Raw genomic sequence first — 24,531 nt, forward strand, 5'->3', positions numbered from 1 at the left:
TTAAATCTCCATCACGAACCGATTTAGCTGCTCCCTCAAACTTTAAACACATAGTAAAGATCAGGTTATAAAAATGTAACATTTGAAGACGATGACTAGGAGATGGGTATCTAAGCAGCTAGCTTACACTTGACAGGTTGGTGACTTTAGCTTTATAGTTTATAGTCTTTGCCAGTGTTGTTAGCTTCTGGCGCTTTGGAGCTAACCTACAGATAACTAGCTAACCTAGTTAGCTTTGTTCTATAATTTATCTGTGTGTCATTAGCCGACTAGCGCTAGTTAGCGCAGGAAATATACCAGTTATATAGGCTCTATAAAGTGTTGTGTGCAAGAGTTAAATGTTGCATGTTACCTGCAAAGGTTCTGTAAACCACCAAGCTTGAACGTGTCACAGGTGTAATCCTCCAACAGCACTGCAGTTTGGAAGAAAATAAAAGTATAGCTTCATGTGGTTGAACCAGAATAATCTGGTTTATAACCACCGTGCCAGAGCAGCACTCATAAGAGCCGTCCACAAACCCAGTGTGTTTATTGTGCCTGTATGGTGATGACGTTTTAAAATACCTTTTGGGTATTGAGGAATGAATTTTTAAACACACATGCTGTATTTTTCAGGACAATATTAAACCTTTTCTATTACAGTTTTCTGTTTTGTATGTTTTATTAGTTTAAGGCCAGCCGATTGGCCTGTTTTTTTCTGGCTTATTTGACATTTAAATTAGTCCCAAAAACGTCTTATGCTAATTTTAATAGCAGCGTGCTTTCTGCTGCACACATTGAGTTATATCTTAATTTTATTCCAAAAGATTGAATATATTCCAAAATGCAGGTGTGTATATAATTATATTGTGTGTGCGTGTGCGTGTGTGTGTGTGTGTGAGGATATAGTAATGTTTTTGAAGAATAATTATCTGGAGTAGCTCTGGTTTAGCCACCAACTCCATTAGCTGTGTGTGTGTGTGTGTGTCTGAGGCCGCACACACACATCGGTGTCTAACACTGTTATTTCATTAGAGTTCCATGTGCTGTGTGATGTTGGTGGTTGGCTTCTTTTCTTGTGTTATTTGTTTAATGGATCAGCTGATGGAAACCAGAGAGGCCGAACATCTAAACACGTCTGACCCTGAGCGGTTACAGCAAACTTAAACAAACATCTCTCAGAGGCTAAAAGGATCTGATCTGCAGAGATAAACATCAATGAACGGTCCCACAGACCAACCACATGCCAGCTGAAGAGCTTTTCCTTGATTTGTATTTTTCCAGTGCTTAAAGTGGATCTCCTCTCATTTCTTGCTTCATATTTCTATTCCATTAGAGCAGCGTTGCATGATTCACAGATTAAAATGACCCTCACGTATCTGTGCCTGCCCTCTAGTGCATCCTGTCTCGAACAAGCAGTTTTAACTGCCGTCTATTTAAGGTGTCCCTCCTTAAAATTGCTCCTTGTCCTGATTGGGTGATTTTACAGCGACCTGTTGGCGGGGCAGCACCCAGGACTGCTGAGAACAATTACTGATCAGATACATTTAAATGTAAATTTTTACTTTTCTTTGCTCCACATAATGGAAACTTGCTTTTTGGACATCTACATAAACAAAATGTTTCCCAGAATGTGCAAAAATGCCCAAAACATTCAGCTTCTTTCTTTTAAATGTCAGGATTTCAGGCTTTTATTTGTTTACATGACAGAAAAGTGATGATTTCGGGAGGTCCTGGACTCATTGGACAAAAAAACACCTTGAGCTGTCTGTGTTTTGTTTCAAGACGGAGACGTTCCTTGTAGTGTCATTTTCTGATATTGAGTATTTTCTGCTATTAAAAAAACTCATTTATCATGAAAATGCTGGCAGCTGATTGGCTAACGCCGGCTAAATGATTGCAGCGGTAAACCGAATAGAGAGATTTTATCTTCTGTCAAACGATTATGATATACATCAACATGTCTTAAGTTTTAACTGTCATGTTAAGAATACACTGGAACCATTTTATGACCCAGTATCGTTATGAAGGACACTTTGGAGTTCAAACCACCAAAATTAAGGTTAGCGAATGACCTGCTCGACCTTCTGACCTACAGCCGGCCCGTTTACGGGTAATAAACAACAGTTTTAATTTACTGACTGGTCGACGTTCCTCACGAGCTGTACGCAGTGACCAACCGAAGTAGATCGAGGATGTGAGCTGCTGGAATGAGGAGGGTCAGGCCTCAGGCTTCAGCACCCAGAGCTGCAGAGCGTTGCATGATGTATGCACTGATTTATGTTTTTAGTTTTTAATTTACTTTTAAATCTTGGATTTTTCTGTGTAGGTTTTTTTTCCTTATCATTGTAAACTCCACTGCTGCTCTTTTTCCTTGTTATCCCAAGTTTTCATACACTACGTGGGCCCTGGACATGCTGGTATCTAGCCAGGAGGAGACCCAAATAAACCAACAATATCAACTGAAGAAAATTCATGGATTTGTTAATTAGTTGTATTTTAGACTTTAAGACAGAGATATTCATGGACCTGTGATGCTTCAGGTGAAACTCTTTAGCATTAAATATAAGATCAGATAGAAATAAGCCAAAACTAGTGCTGCAAAAGAGACTCAGAAGCCTCTTCTGCCGTCTCCTCGTTCCCGGTAAATTCTCCCGCTTCTCTCTCGTATGTTTAACGAACAGTGTCTATTGTGGCGGGAGCTCCAGCGTGTAATTAGCAGCTCGGTCTGGTGAAGCAGAGCCTTCCTCTCCCTCCCCACAGAGGCTCTTTCTTATTTACCTCCAGCCAGCAGCAGGAAGAAGCTCTGATTTCCAGACGGACGGTGAAGCGATCACGCCGTGGGACTCTCAGTTCGGCGTGTTAGCGTGTTAGCTGTTATTAGCACAGTCAGACGGTTTACAGTGGTTTGTAATTATAGGGGCCGGCTGAGAGGAAGATGCAGGGAAATTAAAGCGGACGTATTAGCGTACTCGGTGGTTTGCGGCTCACTGTGTTTATGTAATTACAGGAAGTGACACAACAATCAGACTAAATTAGATCAGCTGTTGTTATACCAACATAAAAGATTTACTGTCTGTTTACAGGGAAAATCATACTTAGCAGCAGCTTATAGGTTGTAAAACACATTTGAATCGACTTCAATAAAAACACTCATTGCATGAATCTGTGTACGAGAAGCAAACTGAAAGCAGGCGCTTTTACCAGCTTCAACAGTTGAATGTCATGGTGCGTTGAGGTAGGAGGGGGGTGCATTTATTTTTTGGCATCACCTTTAAATCGTCTCCGATGTTGCCGTTGCTTCCTCCTGCCTACTGTGATCTCAGCCTCGATGATGCGGTATCCTCCCAGCGTCACTGCGGCTGCTGTTTATCTCCTGCAGATTTAGAAGGAATATTTGGTTTTCATGAAGCAATGTTTAGACTGTAAACCACCCTCAAATGGACAGGGGTCCTCTTGGGCTCATTGTCAGCTCTCTGTTATTACTCTGGGGATCATCTCATAGTGTTAAAAACATAAAAAGCTTGTTTATGTTAGTGTGGCCCTCTCTGCATCCCCTCAGTTCATCCTCTGAACCGACCGGTTTTATCCATACACTGTACATAAGAGATTTCAGGTCTGAAAAGAGGAGACAATGCAAAAGTGCCTTAAGCATGCATTCCTTCTAATGGCCAGCAGGGGGCGATTCATCTGGCTGCAAAAAGGTCAGATTGTATAGAGGTCTATGGGAAAACGGCCCTGCTGCTTACTTGATCTGTGACCTCAGTCAACGCTCTCCTGATGTGTTTATGGGTTCAGTCATTGATTTTAAGTCTTAATTAATACAATATGAAAAAAGTTTTGGAGATTTTGGTTCTTATTAGGGTCCAGAGAGGTAAGAAAGTAGGGCTGACTGGAGTAAAAGCCCTTTTCATAGTCGGCTCTTATGTAACACCCCGTTTAGATTTTTAGAGTTTTCAATGTTTTCTCACAGCCTGTGTTCAGGGAAGTTTTAGTCCTCATTAGACAATAGACGCCGACGTTCAGCTTAATCTGAATAAGTTGTGTGATATGATCTGTTTTTGTCTTCTTGTTATTAATATAGCAGCTCCGTATCTGACAGCTTCAGTGGAGTCATAATAAAGCAACTCTTGAATTTGCTGATTCAGAAACATTGGGCTCTCTGTTAGACAGATGTGACCTTCACACATGCAGCCATCAGCACGACACAGACTTTCACATGACCTCCCGTTCACTTTCCCGTCTGTTTAACTGGAGATTTATTTTAACTCACACTTATCAACAGATTTCATCTCCCACTTTGTTTCTTTACATGATAGATATTAAAACAACAAGTCGAATGTGTTATCTGTTTAGGAACATTTCACCCGCTCTGTCTGGATCTCTGACTTCTGCTTCTCTGCATGTCGGGTTTCCAACAGTCCAAACATGTTTTGGTTAATTAGTTATTGTAAAACTGGCTGGAGGTGTGGATGTAAGTGTGAAAGGCTGGCTGTGTTGCTCTGTGATGGGCCGAGTCCAGGGTGCGCCCTGACTCTGGCCTAATGTTAGATGGGATTGGCTCCAAAGCCCATGCTACCCTAATCGGATAACGGGGGGAAAAGGAGAAAATGGATGCAATGATCTCTGCCGCCGACTTCTGTGTAAACTAGATTAAGCAGCATGTGGGGTCCCACCATGACATTGTTCTTCTGGACACCAGTTTATTCTACTGTTATCATAAGTTTGTCATTATATTAGGATACATTTATAAATATTTTATTATGCCCATTAAAGCCCAAAGAAACTAAACTACACGAAAGCATCACAGGGGATAATTATTGTAATGTTTAACTTGTGTTTTATTGAAAAAAGGATGAAAACTGATAATCTGTAACAATATTAAAATATCAGAAAATTTAAAAATCATATTTTTTTCAAAGTGTGAAAATGTGCAATAAAAATATGATAGAAATACTAAATAATCAATAGCACGTATCTAGGATCTTTTAAAATTAAAGGTGCAAAGTGATTTATATGGGAAGGTCTAAAATAAAATCAATGAGGTTAAATAAAAAGATGTTACCATAAAATGTAAATGTTAGGGCAGCATGATAATGACTTCATCCATCCACTGAATGCTTCTGTTATTTATTTGTCATGTAAATCAGCGGTCCCCAACCCCCGGTCCTCGGTCCATGAGTCGTTTGGTACCGGGCCGCGAGAGTTGAGGCTCAGGTGTGAAATTTATAGTTTTCAGGGTTTTTATCGGTTTTCAGCGTTATTTTGTTATCGTTTTTATCTTTAACTCGGTTTTCCTGGGTCTTTTCACGTGTGTTATGAATAAAGTTTCTTTTTTTTTGGTACCGGTACTAGTTTTATTTTGTTGTATTTATCCGCAACACCTTAAAGGCCGTTCCGTGAAAATATTGTCGGGCATAAACTGGTCCGTGGCGCAAAAAAGGTTGGAGACCTCTGATGTAAATAATCAAATCAATAAATATCTCGTCCATTTTTTATTCCAAATATGTCTTTTTTTTATTTCATTTCTTTACTGCAGCTCCGTTTGTTCTATATTTAAATCCAACAGATTTAATGAACACAAACTTCTCGCATGATTTGATCTCCTTAGAAACCGGCCCGGATGTGAAACCTCCGGGCCAATCAGCCCGGTGATCTTTAGCCGCACCAACACTTAATAGTTTGAAACGACATCTTTATAGTTTATATGACATGCAGTGCAAACTCCACCCAAATGCTTCATCGTGGCCCAACCAGAAGCTATAAAACCAACGCACCCCTTCTGTCGCCCACATCCATCACCTCCATCTGCGTCCCCCCTGTGTGACCCCCTCATCTCTGTGACTGAGGCTCTGTGTGTGAATTGCGGGCTCCGATAAACACACAACAAAGCAGCATTGTGCTGCAGTTTCCTGGTGTGAAAGGCTTCAGGGGCCGTTTGGGTGGCAAGAGATGCCGGGTGGTCAGAGATGGTCAGAGATAAGAGCTGAGAGCTGGATGGCTTAGAGGCGACTCCGGCCAACAGATGGGAGATTGAGACACTTTCAGGCCTGATAGGGCGACCGCGCTGAGATACAGCTGGCACTGGCACTCGGCAGCGTTTTATCCCCGTTCGGTGGAGGCGGGGCCGAGTGCAATGTTTACACATTTAAATTCAGCACTCGAACACGGCAGTTTGGATGCTGTAGATGGTCACATAATTTCATAATAGGAGTACGGAAATGCATTTCAGGAATGATGCCTGAAAGGCTGAGATCAATGCGCGGTATCGGTGAACCAGATTGAGAGATGTAGAAACATAACGTCCGGGGGGGGGGGCTTTTTAAAATCTTATTTTGGGGCAAAGTCAAAAAAAGAATTCAGAAGAAGCTCACCCTGAAGTCTAAATGATTTTCAGAGAGGGCCTGAAAAGTTGTGAACCTCTACTTTGCATGTGCACGACAGCCTAAAATGTTCCCATTGCTTTGCTTGTTGTGTCTTTATCCATGTTTAACATGTGAGAATTCTCCCATAGATTCAGGATTTTGGAGTGCCACATCTTCTCCTTGTATGATTTCCCCAGTAACGCTCTAAGAGAGTCGCCAAGTGGCAAGACTCGCCTCCACAAGGACTAGATAGTCCCTGTGCTTTTATTTTGAAAGGTTACTTGCTGCTAACCTAACATTAAGTTCATAAAATGTAAAAATAATGGGATCATCTTTTGTTTTGAAAACTCGGGGTCATTGCCTTGGGCTCAGAGATGCTGCATGCTCATTGGCTACATGTCATTAGTCACTTGGCAAATAAGATATTCGCTATTTGACGAATTTAAACGAATTGTTTTACATTTGTGCTTTAACCACATTAAAAGCTGTTTCAGCGGCCATTTAAAGTCATTAACTGAGTAGAGAGACGCTAAAGTAGTTGCAGCATCTGTATTGAAATCCATCCATGAAGCATGAGTGTTAATGTGGCAGGATACACAGCTGTTACGCTCTGTGTGGTGGTGTTTGGGGTTTCTTCTCTGTGCCACAGTGTTGCAAAACTACGCAAAGGCAATTTCAGGAGCCGGTGCTCGATGTGTCTGAAGCATAGTGCTTCGGATTGATTACTTTATTTGCTCATCAATAACTCGTGGTTTCTGTCTCTTTCCTGCTCTCTCAGCAATCTAACCTTTTGTGGGTAATTGCATACAAATGTTTCCTAATGGAGCTGCTTCTGAATATCAAATCCACTTATCAAATAGGAATCCTCTGAAGCCCCCCCCCTCCCCCCCTTTGATAATTAAGTTTAGCTTTCATAATTTGCGAGTAACCAAAGGTCACGTAGTCGGTTCAGATCTGACAACAGAACATTAATGACGCCTGATGAATGTTGACGACCTGCAGCTCCAACCTGACGACGAGCCGAGCGGCAGCAGAACGTCTGAAACGTTTGATATCGATCGTTGCTGAAACAAACTGACTGTTACAGCTGGTGTTTCGCCGCCGACGCACCGCACCTAAACCAGGCCGCTCGATCACAGAAACTGTCGTCATCAGAAATTTGGTAAATGCTAAAATCTCAGCGATTCGACACAAATATTCTTTGATTTATTGAAGAATAATTTAACTTTATTTAAGACTCCTGCATTTAGGGAGACCTGCAGGGAGAGCAACTGACGCCAACAAACAACCAACACCTGTGTTTAGTGACACCATGGGCCAGTTTTACGTCTCCTGGACCGCGCCGGCCTCAGGCGCTCTCTCTGTGATCTTATCTCAAGCTAAGCCAAACAGTGAGTGTATTTGTGCTTTTAGGGAGGGTGAAAGTGCATCGCCGTAAAGGAAAAGAAACGCATCGATTTATTCAGTTTTATTCCGTTTTATTTATGTTGAGCCAATTCAGGCGAAGGCACAGCAGACTCGCCGCCTTCTCCATTTTGCTTCGGAAAGTTCGTTCACCTCTCCGGTTTCAGCTTGGACGCCACCCAGAAATGCTTTTTGGTTGTGAAGCAAAGTTAAATTTGTTTGGCATTTTTAAAGAAGAAACACAAAAAGCTGTGAACGCAGCTCTTTTTTACAGGCCAACCACAGCCGAAGGGGAACATGTTTGTTCACGCCACTTCCCTTTTGTTATTAAAAGACCTATAACTTTATTGTCAGCTCGACTGATAACGTAACGTTTGTGTTCAGTTCCATTTTATTTTTAGAGCATCATTTCAGGCTGAAGGAAACCACAGCTAAGCATCCTGAGAGCTTTGTCAGCATCACATGGCACTATGAGAACATGTGACCGGTCCTGATTATTTAAGACTTTGTATGTATTTAGATGAATTCTGAGCTCTTTCCTGGCTAATATGGGAAATATATCATCTCTTATGTGCCTGTTACTGTTGTCACGGTGGTGTTTTGGATCAGCTGAAGGCTTTTCTGTGAGATTTCAGGCCAACCAGATCAAAGGACTTCATATTTAACCAGCTCTACCCTGAACGTGATTTTAAAACCAAGTCTAAAATGTCAAACAAGCCATTAAGGCGCAGAAATGTCCTCGCTGTGACGGGGTCGTCCCATCACTCGTCCTCAGTCACAGCCTCCGGTTCTCCAGGGTGATGGATGATCCAGTGAAATCGTAGTCCAGTTAGAGAAACTCTATCTGTGTCCTCTGTCTGCCCAGCTGTCCGTCACACACTCTGAGACACACACACACACACTCTGAGACTCACACACACGTGCACACACACACACACTGGTCCATCTGTCGACCTCTCCTCTCTCTGGTCTCCCCCTCAGCTCAGCGGGCTAATTAACTAATGTGCTGATCTTTCACTGCCTCTTTGTGTTTCTGTGTGTGTGTCACGGGGTTAATTGTTGGACTCGGCTTCCTGTACGTCTCCGCTGCCCGGCTGAAAACTTTATTATCCCTCCATTCAGTTTCTGTCTCATTAGAAGCCGTCGTTCACGCCGCTGTGCAGTCGCTGTGTGGAGGATCTGTTTTAGCTCAGTCTGGAGGACCTCTCTTAAATGACACTAAAAAAAAGACTGTCTTCTTCTTCTCATTTATTAATGAAGCTGCAGAGAGACGCCTGGACCTCCTCAGTCCAACGTGTCTCCCCCGTTTGCTGAAACTAATTCACACGCTGACAGTATAATTAACAGGACAGGGCGGCTCCAGGTTTACTTCACATTGTTTCTGTTCACGGGACTCGTTTCATTCCTCCCAAATTTTGCAGTGAAATTTAAGCCTCAGTGGATCCACCATCATGCTGCACGTCAGAAAGCTACATTTACCACCTGCTGCTAATCTGATCATTATGCTCTCAATTGACCGTTGAGCCCTCGTGCATATCCTGGAGTCTTGTAAACTCCTCGAATCGACAATTAGTCACAAATACTCACATCGTTAGCAGGGATGACAACGAGAAGCTCTTCACACCTGAGAGGCTCAAAGCTGCATTTCCCCCATTTTTGTCTGAAAACAGCGATTTATTATTTATTTGAAATACGTTAATTACAGCGAGGACACACTGTGTAAAATATTTGCTTTGTAGAGATTTCCTCTCCTTTGGTCCCACAGGGCAGTCTTATTTCACACGTTTTTTATGTAAATATTCCATTGTACAGTGTATATAGTGTGTTTTGCTTGTTTTTTAATTCGTTTTTGTTTCTGTGCTTTTCAAAATGTCACTCATGTGAAGGCAGAGCACCTCTCTGACCTGGAATAAGACAGATTTCCACCCAGTTGTAAAATAATTCGTTCCCGCTTCTTCTCTGGGATTAGAATATATATTATTAGTGAAGACGCGTGTGATCAGTTGACCACGATGAGTAAACATTACTACTTGTCAGCACCAGAAATATTAGTCGGTTAAACGAGTTCATATTTTATTGATGTACAATCGGGCAAAGTGCAGCACACATTAGTCACTTTTAAAATACAATGAAAGAGTTAAATGGATTAAATACACACACAGACTGTTTAACCATATTTATTAATCTGTGCTCGATTTTAACTGTTTTCTCACTTCTGGGGACTTCCTGCACTCGGCCAATCAGAAGAAAGAGAGCGTTCAGAGAGGCAGGCCTTCAGAGAGAAAAATCATAGACTGTATATAAAGAATGACTGTAGCCATCTGATGTCACTGCCTGGTTCAAGAAGTTCTGTTGTGACATTTTGAAGCTGTCTGTTTATTGGCTAATGACGTGTCAGGTTTTGACCAATAAGCATATCCTGCTCTGTTCTTCTTTCTGACCCTGATAATGTCAACAATCGAAAATATTGTATATTCAGACGTCAAACTAGTGACTGAATCTGTGACATATCAAGAAAATGTTCACTGAGGTTGCAGAGCAACGCCGTGTCCCCGTAAACTTCTATAGAACCTGCAACCAGAGGCGCGCCCCCTGCTGGCTATTAGGAAGAATGCAGCTTTAAAGCTCTTCAACAACAGCTAATGTTTTAATGTACAGGGTGGGCCATTTATATGGATACACCGTAATAACATGGGAATGGTTGGTGATATTAAAGTCCTGTTTGTGGCACATTAGTATATGTGAGGGGGCAAACTCCTCAAGATGGGTGGTGACCATGGTGGCCATTTAGAAGTCGGCCATCTTGGATACAACTTTTGTTTTTTCAATAGGAAGAGGGTCATGTGACACATCAAACTTATTGGGAATGTCACAAGAAAAACAACGGTGTGCTTGGTTTCAACGTAACTTTATTCTTTCATGAGTTATTTACAAGTTTCTGACCACTTATAACATGCGTTCAATGTGCTGCCCATTGTGTTGGATTGTCAATGCAACCCTCTTCTCCCACTCTTCACACACTGATAGCAACACAGCAGGAGAAATGGCAGCACAGGCATCCAGTATCCGTAGTTTCAGGTGCTGCACATCTCATATCCTCACACCATAGACAATTGCCTTCAGACTTTCAATTGTCTTCGGACTTTAATATCACCAACCATTCCCATGTTATTACGGTGTATCCATATAAATGGCCCACCCTGTATAGTTAAATGGATTTTTTTAGACAAAGGATGGAGAAGAGTGTTGCATAAAAGCCCAGAATACGATAAATACAGTTGTTTTTTTCTTTGAACTGTGAGTCATGCAAAGCTGCTCCGCTGCAGTCACCGGAGTGAAAGTACAGAGCTGAAAATGAGCCGAAGAGCTCCTATTTAAATCACTTCAAAGACATTTTTGAACAGAACAGATGTGTTCTCTGCAGGCCCGCTCACTAATCCTGACTCCAGTTAAAAGTGACTTTTAAAAAAAGAGATATTACCAAATCTGACCCATTGAGACTGCAGTGAGCGTTTCCACTGTTAAACCTTATTCACATGAATAAAAAGACACTCCAGATGTAACCGAGAAAGCAGAAACCCCTGAAAGCCAGATGAAATAAATCCAGCTCTTTGTTTCCACACGCCGTTTCTCGTATTCTCGTATTGATTAATGCGTCTGAGCTGAAAACCAGGAGGCTGATATAAAGCAGTGCTGCAGTTGAGGGTTCAATTCCCACTGGGACGCCCACGCTGAGCGCAAATGCTGCAGGCTTTTCAACACAATACTTGCAGCCCCAAACTTGTCCTGCGTTTGGTGTTAATATCGCTGTAGATTAGGATTAAACTGTCGAGGCATTTACGTGTGCGTGTGTGTGTGTGTGTGTGTGTGTGTGTGTGTGCGTGTGTGTGTTGATTAGAACTGTCAGTCAGTCGGAGTTGAACTGGCTGCAAGGATAAGAGTGAAGTTTCCATCCAGCTTAGTGTTACTGGAGCTGCTGAGGCTTATGAGAGAGATTCAGTGAGAAGACAGACAGAAACAGATCAATAATTCTATCTGCTTCGATTACACTCCCACACTCTGCTAATCTCTGCACTCGCTATCTGTGTGTGTGTGTTTCTGGTAAATAATACTGCCTGTAGGTTTCTAAAGCTCGCTGTCAGGCTAAGGCCGGGATCATTTTGAAGATAATTCTGTCTATTGTTGGTGAAACACCTTGCTTGGCGTTTGAGGTGGCCTTGTGAAGAATAGATGTTCCTGCGGTCATTGCGTGACTCTCATATTTTAGCATTTATCCTCCTGCAGGTGATCCACCTGAGGCCGATCAGACCAGGGATGAGATGCAGATTAGGGGTGACGTCCTTTCAAGTAGAAGATCACATGGTCAAAATTAAAAAAGGATCCACTTAAATACTATATAAACTTTTATTTTAATCAACACACTGCTCAGCTAACTCCAGATGGTTAAGTTAATAAAAATTAAAATGACCTTACAAACGTGTTTATTTGGCTTTTTTTGATACGGGACTCTACGTTTTTGAGCCAGCCTTAAGTGCTCACCGCAGGAACTGCAGCCGTTCAGTTCAGTGGCAAATCAGTCGCCTCAAAGTACTTTATATTTTACGGAGCCCCGCAAGGGACATGGGAGAAAAAAAAATTTAAGACCGACTTTTGCGAGATCTCGCAAAACTAACTCGGGATCTCGCAAAAGTTTTAGCCGCAGTTTTAGCTCGAAGTTTTAGCTCGAAGCTAACGGGAGGTCGAGACCTACTACAGCCGGGAGGAACACCGCTTTCCCGGCACATCGTGCCTCGACCTCCCGGTCGGCTTCGAGCCAGCGTCCGAAGAATGCGGCTAAAACGTTTGCGAGATCCCGAGTTTGTTTTGCGAGATCCCGAGTTTGTTTTGCGAGATCTCGCAAAAGTTCGTCTAAATTTTTTTTTTCTCCCATGTCCCCTCCGGGGCTCCGTAATATTTAATTTAAAGACTCTCCAATATTGGAGACAAAGCCCCCCCAAATCATATGAGGCCTATAAACTATCACTTTGTGACAGTGGGAAAGAAACCTGTATCCAGCTGAGGGGGAAGAGAAAAAGGACCTCCTGCATGTTTACCTCAAAGGATTGAGTCGCTTCTGCTCGTCTCTGCCATGTATCCAAGTTCCTGCTATCTATCTTGTACACGGATCATATACACATTGTTTTTCATGCATTCAGTCACATTGGTGCCTTTAAAAGCAGCTGGATTGTCAGTGAGGAGGACCTGTTTGTAATGGAGCCATTAAAGCTCAGAGGAGCATCAGTGAATTGCTACAACGCTAAAGAAAGTTTAAAAACATGAATATTCTGAAGCTGGTTCTGAAAGCGTTTTCCTCTTCCTCTCCCTGCAGCCATGCCCCACTGAAGCCGACTCTTCACCAGACCTGCCGCCAGCTCTTCTCTCCTTTTCCTCCTCCCCCCTCTCCTCCTCTGCCCCTTCATCCTTTCCTCTTCGTGTCCACCATGGTCTTCTCCTGTTCCTCTCCTCTGCTTCTCCTCCCTCTCCTCTCCCTGGTCCTCTTTTCCTCCCCTATCCTCTCTGCCCCTGCTGCTCCTCCGCCTCCCTCCGTGCCATCGGGCAGAGTGGTGTACCGGGCCTTTGACACCTCCCTCACCCACCTGACCGTCCACCAGAGTACAGGTGAGGTGTATGTCGGAGCAGTGAACCGAGTGCTGAAGCTGTCGGCTAATCTGACGGAGCTGCGGAGTCACATGACCGGACCTGTGGAGGACAATGCTAGCTGTTACCCTCCACCCAGCGTCAGGTCCTGCGCTCATCGGTTTGTCCCCTCTTGTCTCACTTATTTATTTCTATATATCCTTACACCTGTATGTCTACAACTGTCTCACCTGTCTGCGTTACCTGTCTGCCTCTGTCCTCAGACTGGAGATGTCAGATAACGTGAATAAGCTCTTACTAGTGGATTATATTGGAAACAGACTGGTGGCGTGTGGCTCCATCTGGCAGGGCGTCTGTCAGTTCCTCAGGCTGGAGGATCTCTTCAAACTGGGGGAACCGCATCACCGCAAGGAGCACTACCTGTCTGGAGCCCGAGAGGCTGATGGGATGGCAGGTAAGCAAGGCTGAAGACGGGGTGGAGTTAGAGAGTCCTCGACAGGTAATACAATTTAAGACTTTTGGAAGGAATTAGCTTCTGGACAGTGGAAAAAAAGGATGTAGCCACCATGATGTCACCCATTGATTAGTCATGCATGAAGACGTAAGCTGAGCGTTTTTGTCACCAGGGGGTGAAGCTGACTTTAAAACTCCATCTGCTCATTTGATAACCACTTCTGGTCAATCAGCTGTTGTCCAGTGAGCAAACCTTGGATGATAATCTTTTCTGAATTAGCCTGTAATTTATAAAAAGAACTCCACATTTTAATTGATGCAACCTAATCTAGTGATTGGTTCAATAAGGTCATCATGAAAGGGTTCACTGGGGTTACAGATGGCCACAGACTCCCATTACAAATAACACAGTTTTAACCCTTTAAAGCCGGTGGGAGCGGGCACGCTCTGTTTTGCATAACTATTTTTAAATCCTTGTAGCTCTGCAACCACGTAAGCTAGCGCAATAATTTTTTTTGCATATGAAACCGGAGGAGTTGTACTTACATCTTATGCCATCAGCTTGTCCTCGGTCACAGTTTCCTTCCACATATAGCTTTGCAAAAACTGCATAAAAAGCACTTGCAGCAACAAAAACATAATATTCCAGAAACACGCTTTGCCGATCCGATCAGCTGTTTGTAACACTTCCTACATCCATCAGCACGAACTATCGCATGTCCGCCATGACCTGCCCGAAACCGGAAGTGATGTCATTTTGCGGAAATGTAGTTTTTTTTACCATCAGGGCCTCATGAGCCTATACTGGTGTTTTTAAAAGTTATGTTTGACTTTATGACTTTCTGTGTGGTTTCTGGGATGCTTAGGACTCATATTGCACTGCTGGAAATAGTTTATTTTGATGCATATGCTGCTTTTTTGCAAATTTGCATTATAATATTTATTTTCGTTTTTCCTGCAGTATATAAAAATTGGTGTATTTCAAAAATAAAACGATGAAGACACTCAAAATAAATTTCCTGTGGTGGGAAACTATTTTGTGCAACTTTTTTGTATTTACAGTTTTGAGGGATAAGCCTCTTAAATTTCTCTAACTAGAAATATATGTTAAAAAACAAAAATGATTTTCAATTTTTTTGTAGTTTATTGCACTTTTTTGCAATTTATTTAATTACTATGCACTTAATGCAGACATATTATTAAAATTTGGGCTATAATGGTTGTATTGATGTATAGCAACTTGAAATGCTCCCAAAAATGGCTCCACAGCATGTAAAAATATAATATAAGCTCTGGCGGCCTTGGTTCTATGGTAGGTCTTAAAGGGTTAAGGCAGGTCTGCTTTTTCTTCAGTTTTCACCCCAACTTGTTGCTAATGGCCCCGCCCCTCCCTGAGCCTGGTTCTACCGGAGGTTTCTTCCTGTTAAAGGGAGTTTTTCCTTCCCACTGTCGCCGAAGAGCTTGCTCATAGGGGCTCATATGATTGTTTGGTTTTTCTCTGTATGTGTTATTGTAGGGTCTACCTTACAATATAAAGCGCCTTGAGGCGACTGTTGTTGTGATTTGGCGCTGTGTAAATAAAATTGAATTGAAATTGAACAGTTTTTAGACCCTAAAGCTGCGTCTTTTATCCAGTCTGTGATTACAACAACACTCACAACTCCATAAATGATGCTCCACTGATCCATCAATTTGCACAAGAAAAAAAAAACATGGAAACTTCTACCCGAGTCTCTTATAATAGCTTTTAGATAAATCACAAAAGCTAGCCGCTAACCAAGGCTAGCATGAATTCAGCTAACTGCAGAATCGTTTCTAATTTGTTGCTACATTTAATAATACTAGCTGATCTGGTCAACATTTAGCTTCACATTAACAATATTTCTCCACTAGTGGTTAGAGCAACTAATTGCTGTTTCGAAAGGTTTTCTCAAGGAAGCACGTTTTTGTTTTGTTTTTTTACAGTTAAGTTAGCTAGCAGCTGATGGCTTTGACAGCAGTTACTCTCACTGTGAAACTGTGCCTCTGCTTTTTCCCTGAAGGTTTGTTTTATTGGATTACAGTGATATCAGCAGCTAATGCAACAGAGGGAATCTAATGCATGCTCTTTGTAAACAATATTTTATAGAATAGCAGTTTTATTTTCATGTTGTCTTGTTGTAAATACTCAATTATAAACATTCGGCAGATTTTGTACTGATGCATTGTCCCAATGTAATCGTTTTAATGCCTAAAATAAAAACAATACGCTCCAATGTTCCCTCTGGACTTCTGTGCAGGCTGGAGAAGCATTTCGACTTGCAGACGTCAATCAAGTGTCAAAATATTTTGCAGGTTTTTATAATGTGCAGTTTTTGGCATGAACAAAAACCTGAATGAAGACTGTCAGGACATAACAGCAGATGACTGACAGCTAGACTTTGCCCACATATTTCTTTGTAAAGCAGATTTTTGGTTCATTCACAAATGCTGGAATATTTTCTCTGCTCGGGTATCAGTGGGGAAAAAAGGTGTGAGTGAAATTAGTTAGACCTTTGATTAAAGTACTGGAACAGCCACTGTGGGACACTGCTTGAAAAGAAAGAGCTAATCAGACCTGCCGGAGCTTTTCTGGTGGAAATGGGTCTCACACTGCCTGCTAACACTCGTCCTTTCTTTAGCATCTGATCCAGAGGTTGTTTGTGCGTTGCATTGTTGATAGCTTTGCTGGAGACTGGAGGAGTTCCAGTAAATGTTCTTCAGAATAAAAGTCAATATATTTTTCTGTTGCATTACTATTATGAAAAAGCTAAAAGTAGCTGATTAGTTTTAAAGGAAGATGTGTTTATTTTGGCCGATAGAACTGACCTCTGTACAGCATCACAGTAGATTGTAAAGCTGTGAAAATGAGGCCTATGTAAAAAGAATATCTGCAAACAGTTCATGCAAAGTGTTTGTAAAACTACAAAATTTGGGACTTTGTCCGGAACATTCTGGAAGGCACAGTGTTAATCGCATCCTGCCTATTTGTCCTTCTTCTGCAGGTGTGATTGTTGAAGACCACTGGTTGGATGACCCAAAGAGAAAGATGTTGGAGAAGACCAAGAGCCACTTGTTCATCGGAGCCGCCATCGATGGAAAGTCTGAATATTTCCCCACGCTGTCCAGCAGGAAGCTGGTGGTTGATGAGGAGAGCGTCGATATGTTCTCTCTGGTTTACCAGGATGAGTTCGTCTCCTCGCAGATCAAGATCCCGTCCGACACCCTGTCACTCTACCCTGCCTTCGACATCTACTACGTCTACGGCTTCTCCAGTCGCACGTACGTGTACTTCCTGACGCTGCAGCTGGACACGCAGCTGACTCAGATGGATGCCGGAGGAGAGAACTTCTTCACGTCTAAGATTGTGAGGATGTGCTCTGATGACACCGAGTTCTACTCGTATGTGGAGTTTCCTCTGGGCTGCACAAAAGATGGCATAGAGTACCGATTGGTCCAGGCCGCCTACAAGCAAAAACCAGGGCGGCGGCTGGCACAAGCGCTCGGCCTTTCTGAAAACGACGACATCCTGTTTGTCGTCTTCTCACAGGTAGGTGACCGTTGATGGCCTCTCTTCTGACTGGATGTTTTCGATCTGAGCTTGAACTTTCTTTCTGAGTTTTTTACTTTTTTTGTTGAAGGGTGCCTTGCTCAGAGGCCTGTCCAGGACTTAAACCTGCAAATATCGAATTTATTTTTAAATGAATTCATTTCTTTTGTGGATTTTCAGGGTCAGAAGAATCGCTCCAACCCACCAAGAGAGACGGTCCTCTGTCTGTTCACCCTCCATGACATCAACCTGGCCATGAGAGAAAGGATCCGCTCCTGTTACCGTGGAGAGGGACGGCTCTCGTTACCATGGTTACTGAACAAAGAGCTGCCCTGCATCCACACTGTAAGTTGCACCTTCAGCCCTGAAACTTGACTTGGTCTGACGATATTTGGATAAGAACATGTGCTACCTGTTGAAAGGAGAAAAGAAATGTCAGGAACAGAAGCTTTCGGGTTAGCGTTTGAAAACACTTTTAGTATATGTCTGCATTAATTAATGACACCACTGGCTACATTGTAAAATATTGGCGATCTTATCCAAGCTCTAAGTAAACACATAAGCTGATGGGCCCCAGATTGACCCGCTGCAGGCAGGAGACTAGACTAGAGATGACCTTGATTTTGCTGCTAAAGGTAACACATGTCTTGGACTTCTTAAACAGCTCTGTAGTATAGGCTAGTCCAATATCAGGATCGGTGTTTTCCTTCCACATTTTCCCGATTTCTGTTGAAGCCAAAAAATCCAAGTGTAAGAGGAAAGACTGAAATTTTTAATTAGATTGTTAAAAAAATAGTCCTGACCATCTCCTCCTGCATGTTTAGCAGGAAAATAAAGAAAAGGAGAGAAATCTCTTTGCCGCCTTTTGCTTCTTCCTTTGTTTCGGTCTCTTTGTGCAAACTACATCATCTGGCCAGCGGCTGCCCTGAGGCTGCAACACACGCAGTCATGTTTCTGTCACTTCAGGGGACATTACGTTGACTTACGCTGGTTTCCTGGAGACTTACCCCAACTTTAAGTCTTCACACTTACATTTCATTATTAAATTGAATGTTTTTGTCCCCACAAGGCACCGAGGTTCACAAACTGTGGCAGAGTCGTCCCCACACTAAAGATGAGTTTGAATATACTTCACTTGCTCAAATGGATAAAAGATGAGAAATAGTGTGAACTTGGAAAAAATAGAGGAAAAACAAGCCAGAGCGAACAGAAGGAAGAGCCCTCCCTCCCTCTCAGTGTCTGCAGTGGGGTTATTTCAGGTCGGGGGTAGATGATGTTCTTATTCATGGCGGTAATGGCCTGCAGTGGTAACCATGGCAACCAGGCAGGGAAACCCGCCAGGAGACGAGTTCTGAGCCGGGCCTGGGTTTTGGAAAGGGAGGGGTGGAATGGGGTTAGAGTTGCCCACAGCAACCAACCAAGCAACCAAGCAACCAATCACAGCCAATCAGCCACACGCTGATGAAAGTGATGAAATATAAGTTAATGACCCGCGTGTGTGTGTGTGTGTGTGTGTGTGTGTGTGTGTGTGTGTGTGTGTGTTGTCAGGGTAAAGTGAAAGGAGAAGGAGGTCAGAGCAGGGCCTTTGTCCCTGCTCTGACCTCCTTCTTTTGTCAAAAACAGCAGGAAGTGTGTGTGTGTGTGTGTGTTCCAATGGGATGTGACATTGGGATGGTCTCAGTGTGTGTGTGTGTGTGATTTTATATTTTTGTGTGAGTGCTTTAATCTCGTTTTTCATTAAGTGTCGGCAGCAGGTTTCCTGTTTGCACACCACGTTACAATCGCTGCTCCGTGTGTGCGTCTGTGTGTTTGTAGCTTTGATGGTTTTGTTTTGTTTTTATGGTTTTTAGTTTGAAGCCCATTCTGAGGAAATCTTATCAAGACCTCACACAGATGCAGAGCTCCAAATGACTGTTTGATGGCTCACTCAGTCAACAGTATGCGTAATGACAATGTGGGGTGCGTCAGATGCAGACAGACCAAGGTGTGTGTCGTACCATCGGCGCTTTTTCTTCCCACACTGTCTCATTTGAGCTTTTAAACTTTTGAGGACCCTCACAGAGAGCTGAGGAAACAGAGAACATTATAAACGTTGTTTAAACACTATAGTTGCATAGCTTTATGTACCCAGGAAGCAAAACCAGTGAGCTCTAGAAGCTCTTCACATTAAAAAAAAACTGTCATGCCTGATAGCAAAGAGATCAGAAGATTTGATAAGGGGCCGTTGGGTAAATTGGACGACTGTGGCTCAGGAGCTGGAGAAGCTCGTCTGCTAATTGGACCATCAGTGGTTCGATTCTTGGCTCCTTCAGCTCGCTTATTGAAGAAACCTCGGGCAAGATGCTGAACCTCAAGTTGCCCTGATGCTTCCATCAGAAAGACAAAAACAAAAGGACACATGGATGTGTGCACATGGGTAGTAAAAATGCTTTGAGTGCTCAGATTGAATGGAAATGTACTATCCAAGCACCAGTTCACCTGCTGTGTGGGTTTAAACCTCTGACTCTCATAGTGTGAGGAGTAAATGATAACCTCTGAGCTAACAAGGAATTTAAAAGACGTAAGTTGTCTCTCAGTTCATTTTAAAGTAAAGGCAGTAGTGGGACAGGCGCGCCTCTTTGAATAAATGAATAGATACTAGTGTGTGAACTTGACGACTCACGTGACTTCCTCATCCTGTGCATGAACTTCACTTCCACTATTTCAGTCTGCAGCTGCCAGCGTTAGTCTGGTACCAGCTGCAGCTGATCACTGTGGAGTTAAACTTTCATTGGCAGATAAACATGCAAACTCCCACCAGAAGAGCCATGCCCGGGTTTTAACCCAGGACTCTGTTGTTGTGAGGCCACATTGCTAATCGCTGGAACCCCCCCCCCCCCCCCCCCCTGCCTCTACAGTCGATCACTTGTTATCTTAGAAGGTAAATACATCTTAAAGTATGCTCATGCATTCCTCGCAAGCAAAGTAAATGTGCAGGAAACAGACCCGAGACCTCAGAGGTAGGACTGCTCAGCTTTCAAGGCCTGCAGGCTTTAAGGTGAGCAACCAGGCATACACTAGGGCAGACCTTCCCTAGGGGGGGCGCAGAGCCATTGCAGGGGGGCGCGGCATGAAAAGGGAAAAACAAAAACAAGGCTTGGACACTGCTAGCACAGGGCGCCCACACGAACGCAAAGCAGGAGATGAAGCATCGCTGAATATGTTTCCAAACCAACTTCATTCTAAGCCAAAGACTAGAAAATCTGGTGAAGCAAATCTTCCCTTTGGTTTCACCTGCACAAGTGCCGAGGTAGGTCTCCCTGCAGGATTGGTTTTCCCTGTATGGGGAGCAGCGCTGGGCTGTTCAAATCACGGACAAACAGGATCCCACATTCTTGATTTTTAGTTTACAAACACTTGTTGTAATGACTAACTACTCCTGACATTTTGGAGATGTTAGCTCTTTATACAGTAAAGTTACAGCGGGATACAAATAACATCAGGCTGATCCTGCCACGATTTGTTCCCCCGGTTCAAATCACAGACAAACAGGATCCCACAGCTGTTTGTTTTTGAACCCATTTTGCACAGAGAGGCATTTTTTGACAAATGTATTGATAGCAATGTTGAATATTATTACACAGGAAAAAACAACTACAGTAAAATAATCACACCGTGACGCCTCTGCCTTTGTAAATAGAGAGACAGTAACTACGTGTGTATTCAATTCAATTCAATTTTATTTATATAGCACCAAATCACAACAAAAGTCGCCTCAAGGCGTGTGTATGTAAGCTGTAAAAACAGAGGATAGTCAGGTCTTGATGTGTCTCAATCATCCAGGAAAATAAACCTCCAAAAGTTGATTCTGTTCATCTGGACGTAGCGTTTTCTGGGAGAAACGTTTCGTCATCATCAGGTGACGTCTTCAGTCTCTGACTGCAGGTTTCCCCAATTCTTATAAACAGTACATTTGCATAATGACTGAAACCAGCCCACTGAAGGAACAATGGGCTGTGAGGTCAGTTCCTTAATCATAATTATGCAAATTCTCATGACCATTGATCAACAACCACTGATCAATGGTCATGAGTCCCATTCACAGAGAGTTGGGGAATGGCTGCAATCACAGCATGTAAGATGGTGACAGATGTACCCTTAGGCCCCCTCCTCGATTCAGAGATGGTCTTTCCCTTTTCACGTAAATGGCCTCCTTGACTCCGCCCTCAAACCAGCGTTCCTCCTTGTCCAGGATGTTACATCCTCATCATTGAAAGAGTGTCCACTGGCCTGTAGGTGTAAATAGACTGCAGAGTCCTGGGCTGACGAGGTGGCTCTTCTGTGTTGGTCCATCTGCTTCGCCACAGGTTGTTTGGTTTCCCCGATGTATAAATCCTGCAGATAGTCAGATTAACAGTATTTTGTCTCTATCTGCCATTCTGCAATTCCTCTCATGTAAACAATAACGTGGCGCACGGCGTGACGTGAAAAAAGGCACATACCTTTGACGTTGCGTGACGAACTCTGTATTCCTCGTCCACACGTAAACGCAAAAAAGGAGTTTTAAAAAATCTCAGTTTTTGGTGATTTGAAACGCCGTTTACGTGGACGAAACAGTTGCGTTTTCAAAAATACTCGTGTAGGTGTGGACGCGGCGTAAAAGAGTTAGTAGTTTATTTTCTTACTACCTGTAATTTATTTCAGATTACTTTTATTTGTTTAATTGTTTACTAAATGTTTGAGGTGTGAATAAACTGCAGTGGAGCAAAATATGGGTGTGTGTGTGTGTGTGTGTGTGCGCACGAGGGGGAGGGGCGCGAGCATTTTTCTTGTAAAACAAAGGAGGCCCAGCAAAAAAAGTTTGGGAACCACTGCACCAGGCTGTGAACTCGTCCAGGGACCATTTGATATCTCACTTAATAAAACTGAAGAGACTCAAACTGTCTTCTATGTTACACAAAGAGTCGGCTGAAGTATTTGGACAGTTAAATATACGTTTCCATGGCGTGTGGTCCGTCCTGGCTAATTAATAAGTGAGTTGATTTGAAAATAAATGTTGTTTCTTCATTAACCAGCTGAGTATCTCTGCTTGGAGCATTTGAGCCTTTAAAGACTTCAGACTTCTGATTCGTCCTGTGTCGGCATCACACAGCTAAAAACATTAAACGCTGAATAGAAGCCAGACATCTTTTAAGTGAATCAACACTTAGCTGACAGGTCACACGACAGAAGATGTTTGATAGTCACATGTTGCTGTGTGAAAGTGAATTTGAGCCCAAAGTGATCTTTGAAGGATGATTTGGACAAACTGAGAGCTGAAGGTGTCACGAGGGATTTATGATGGCGAGGGAAACTTTTGATCTAATCCAAACAACCTGAAACCGTCCTGACTGCTATTCCCAGGAGTGAACCTTTAAGATGGAAAAAGTATTTATCTCTATTTTTTGATGTGCAAAAATGGAGATAAACTTGCCAGTGGAGTGTTGGCTCGAACATTTGGGTTTCAGACTTTCCACCCTGTACGGTCGCTGTGATGCATCAAGGCCTTAACCCGCTAATGACAGGGTGTTAGCTACCCTCTGAGTGTACGTGGACCCTGTAATAACTCGTCTCCTCCCTGTTCCATACACTCTGCCCTGTGGGCAACATACAGAAGCATGAAGCGCTTTGGCTCCACAGCCCTTTGTCCTCCACCATGCACCCCACGTTTGCTCCTTTTTTACTTGCTTTTCCCTACATTTGTATTTAAAGTTTCATGTAATCTATCAGTGTGTTAAAGTTGAATAAAAACACGATGTTTGTTTGTTAACCTGATAATATCCACCTGGAGGACAGCGACTGGGTTTGGTTTCATCCCTTTTATGTAGACGTTTGAGGTGCCTGGAAATCTTATAACCGAGTGTTAGAGACTTTATTTGAAAGCTAACATCTATTTTCTGGAGCTGTGCTTGTTCAGTACGAGGCTAAAATGCAACCTAACCCTAAGTAGGTGATTCACTCATCATGGATCTCTCTGTCACTGATTGGTTGTAGAGCACTCTGTCTGTGCTAGCCTGTCATATGTCAATCAGTGCACTCATCGGTAGCTCGAGACCTGTCCACTCTGCATGACAAGCAGTTATTTTGCATTATCGTTAAATGCTGTCATCCATCAGAGAGCACGAGAGAGAGCTCTGAAAGGATGTTTGCATGCCTACAAACGTTTGTGACCATGCACACTCTGCAGCAAGTACACATGGACCTTTTTAGACGCACGTCCAAGAAGTTTAACAGGATATAACAGGATGTCTTCAGCTGTCCACGTCCGTGTCTGCAGCAGAGTGTAATTGGCTCTTAACCCTACATCTAAAGCTAGCCTACGATGCAGTCTGTGCGAGCGGCCGTAGGCAGCGTGCACTTGTGTACAGTTTGTCTATGTTGCTCTGCAGCTTCACCATCAAAGCACTGACAGGCAGGTGGAATTTCTCTCCGCAAGTCGATCTTTTCTCTTCCAGTCAATGCAAAACCCGGTGGCAGACGAAGTAGATGGAAACGCAGTGCTGAGCAGGCCGCGTTGAAGTGATGCACAGTTCCATTTCTGCAGAGGTGCACAGATACCTGAGCGTAGGTTACAGCACAGGGGTCATGTGACATAACTATGACATAGATTTAACGCAGAAGCATAAATGCACCGTGTTTCTCCCGCGGTGTTCAGAGGTGAAGTTAATGGTTGATAACATTGAGCGGTTTAACGGCGACGACGGTTTTTGTCAAACTGTGAAATAAAAAGAAGCTGTGCTTTGTAAAGCAGCGGTCCCCAAACCCCGGGCCACGAGTCGTTCGGTACCGGGCGCGAGAGGTGAGGCTCGGGCGGGAAATTTATGGTTTTCAGGGTTTTTTGTAGTTTTGTGTTATTTTGAAAGAAATATTTACAGGTTACCATAGCGACCAGAGAGCACTAAGGGGCAGAGAGGAGGATGTTACGCTCAATGTTGTTGGTGCATTTCAGGAGGACGCTGCTAATGAAGTTACACAATTACTCAGTGAATTTGTGTTTATTATTACCGTACTTTCTGGACAATAGAGCGCACCTGTATATAAGCTGCATCCGCTCTATTTTTAAACAATTAAAAAAAAAAAGATATACAAGCCGCACCCAGCTATAAG

The 24,531-nt window shown here is 43.1% G+C and overlaps 1 protein-coding gene across 1 annotated transcript in view; it reads left to right on the top strand.

Annotated features, from left to right (window-relative positions):
• Positions 1 to 24,531, top strand: part of plxna3 (plexin A3) — a 161,635-nt gene that overhangs the window by 21,288 nt on the left and 115,816 nt on the right. Inside the window, exons 2-5 of the mRNA XM_085146019.1 lie at positions 13,117 to 13,545; positions 13,649 to 13,839; positions 16,862 to 17,406; positions 17,587 to 17,751. Of these exons, the coding sequence (XP_085002145.1) occupies positions 13,229 to 13,545; positions 13,649 to 13,839; positions 16,862 to 17,406; positions 17,587 to 17,751 (1,218 nt within the window). The 5' untranslated portion in view covers positions 13,117 to 13,228. The remainder of the gene's footprint in view (positions 1 to 13,116; positions 13,546 to 13,648; positions 13,840 to 16,861; positions 17,407 to 17,586; positions 17,752 to 24,531) is intronic.

Source organism: Neolamprologus multifasciatus, chromosome 20 (genome assembly GCF_963576455.1).
Source record: "Neolamprologus multifasciatus chromosome 20, fNeoMul1.2, whole genome shotgun sequence".
NCBI classification, from domain to species: Eukaryota; Metazoa; Chordata; class Actinopteri; order Cichliformes; family Cichlidae; genus Neolamprologus; species Neolamprologus multifasciatus.